General features: G+C 41.8%; 1 protein-coding gene across 1 annotated transcript in view; it reads right to left on the minus strand.

Annotated features, from left to right (window-relative positions):
• The window catches only part of LOC101851519 (FAD-linked oxidoreductase pynB), a gene marked incomplete at both ends in the record, with an annotated part of 8,811 nt that overhangs the window by 970 nt on the left and 6,819 nt on the right, over nucleotides 1–1,022 (minus strand). The window contains 1 exon segment of the mRNA XM_013085894.2: nucleotides 59–213. Within this exon segment, the coding sequence (XP_012941348.2) occupies nucleotides 59–213 (155 nt within the window).

Here is a 1,022-nt window from a genome sequence, read left to right on the forward strand (position 1 = left end):
CCCCACACACACACACCCAAACCCAAGAGTAACAAAAAGGAAGAGCAAAATAACTGACCGCCGGCGAGTTTTCCGACACAGCGGTAGTTGGAGGTGACAGTTGGACTGTTGACAACGTCCATCATAAGTTCGACGAACTGGTCCAGCTTATTGGGGTCAGTGATGACGTCAGCGTTGAGCAAGGTGTTCATAACGTAGGTGTTTTTCTTGCTCCTGTTCAGAGAAGAAATGTTGATTTTTTAATGTTTTTTATTTTGTTCGACTCAAGCTAAATTACCGGTAATCACTTAGGAGACGAGCTTCGACCCTGCCTGCCCCGTCCAGCCCGGGCTGAGAGAGATACATTACAAAGTCCTATCAGAAAGATCGAGATACTCGATAAAAATTCTCCACACAAGAGAATCGAACTCTGGCCTCCCGCTGTTTTGAAAAGTGGTGTATGATGGAGCCCAACACAAAAAGTCGATATGGGGAAGTTTCTCATCGAGTATCTCTGCCTGCCTCCTGGGAGGTTGGTACATCCCATTCAGCCCCAGTTGACCCTAACAGGCAGGGTCGAAGCAACCAGCCTCATAAATTATTTAAATTGTTACCACGGAGGGGGGCGGGGGGGGGGAGCGTAAAACATCTACAGTTAGGTTCTCATGTATCACATCACTTGTGGTCATGTAGCATGAATATTCCAATCAAATTTTCCTACATTCTCAATACACGTACATGTAGTAATATTACTTTCAATGATTTATGTTTGATCAGCTTTCTTCTTCGCCTGTTATTGTTTTGCTAGGCTGTTATTCATGTTATTATTGTTATTGTTTTTAAGCTTAAGTAAGAGTTTTACGACACTTGCAACACAATAAGATCATATAAGATTAGAGGTGTTACAGGAGGGTAAAAAAAAAGGTAAGAGGAGAGATACGTTGTTGTTGTTGTTGCTGCTGCTGCTGTTATTGATGCTGTTACTGCTGCTGTTACTCCTGTTATTTTTGTTGTTGTTGTTGTTATTATAATAATAATTATTA

Source organism: Aplysia californica, unplaced genomic scaffold (assembly GCF_000002075.1).
Source record: "Aplysia californica isolate F4 #8 unplaced genomic scaffold, AplCal3.0 scaffold00417, whole genome shotgun sequence".
In the NCBI taxonomy this organism is placed as follows: domain Eukaryota; kingdom Metazoa; phylum Mollusca; class Gastropoda; order Aplysiida; family Aplysiidae; genus Aplysia; species Aplysia californica.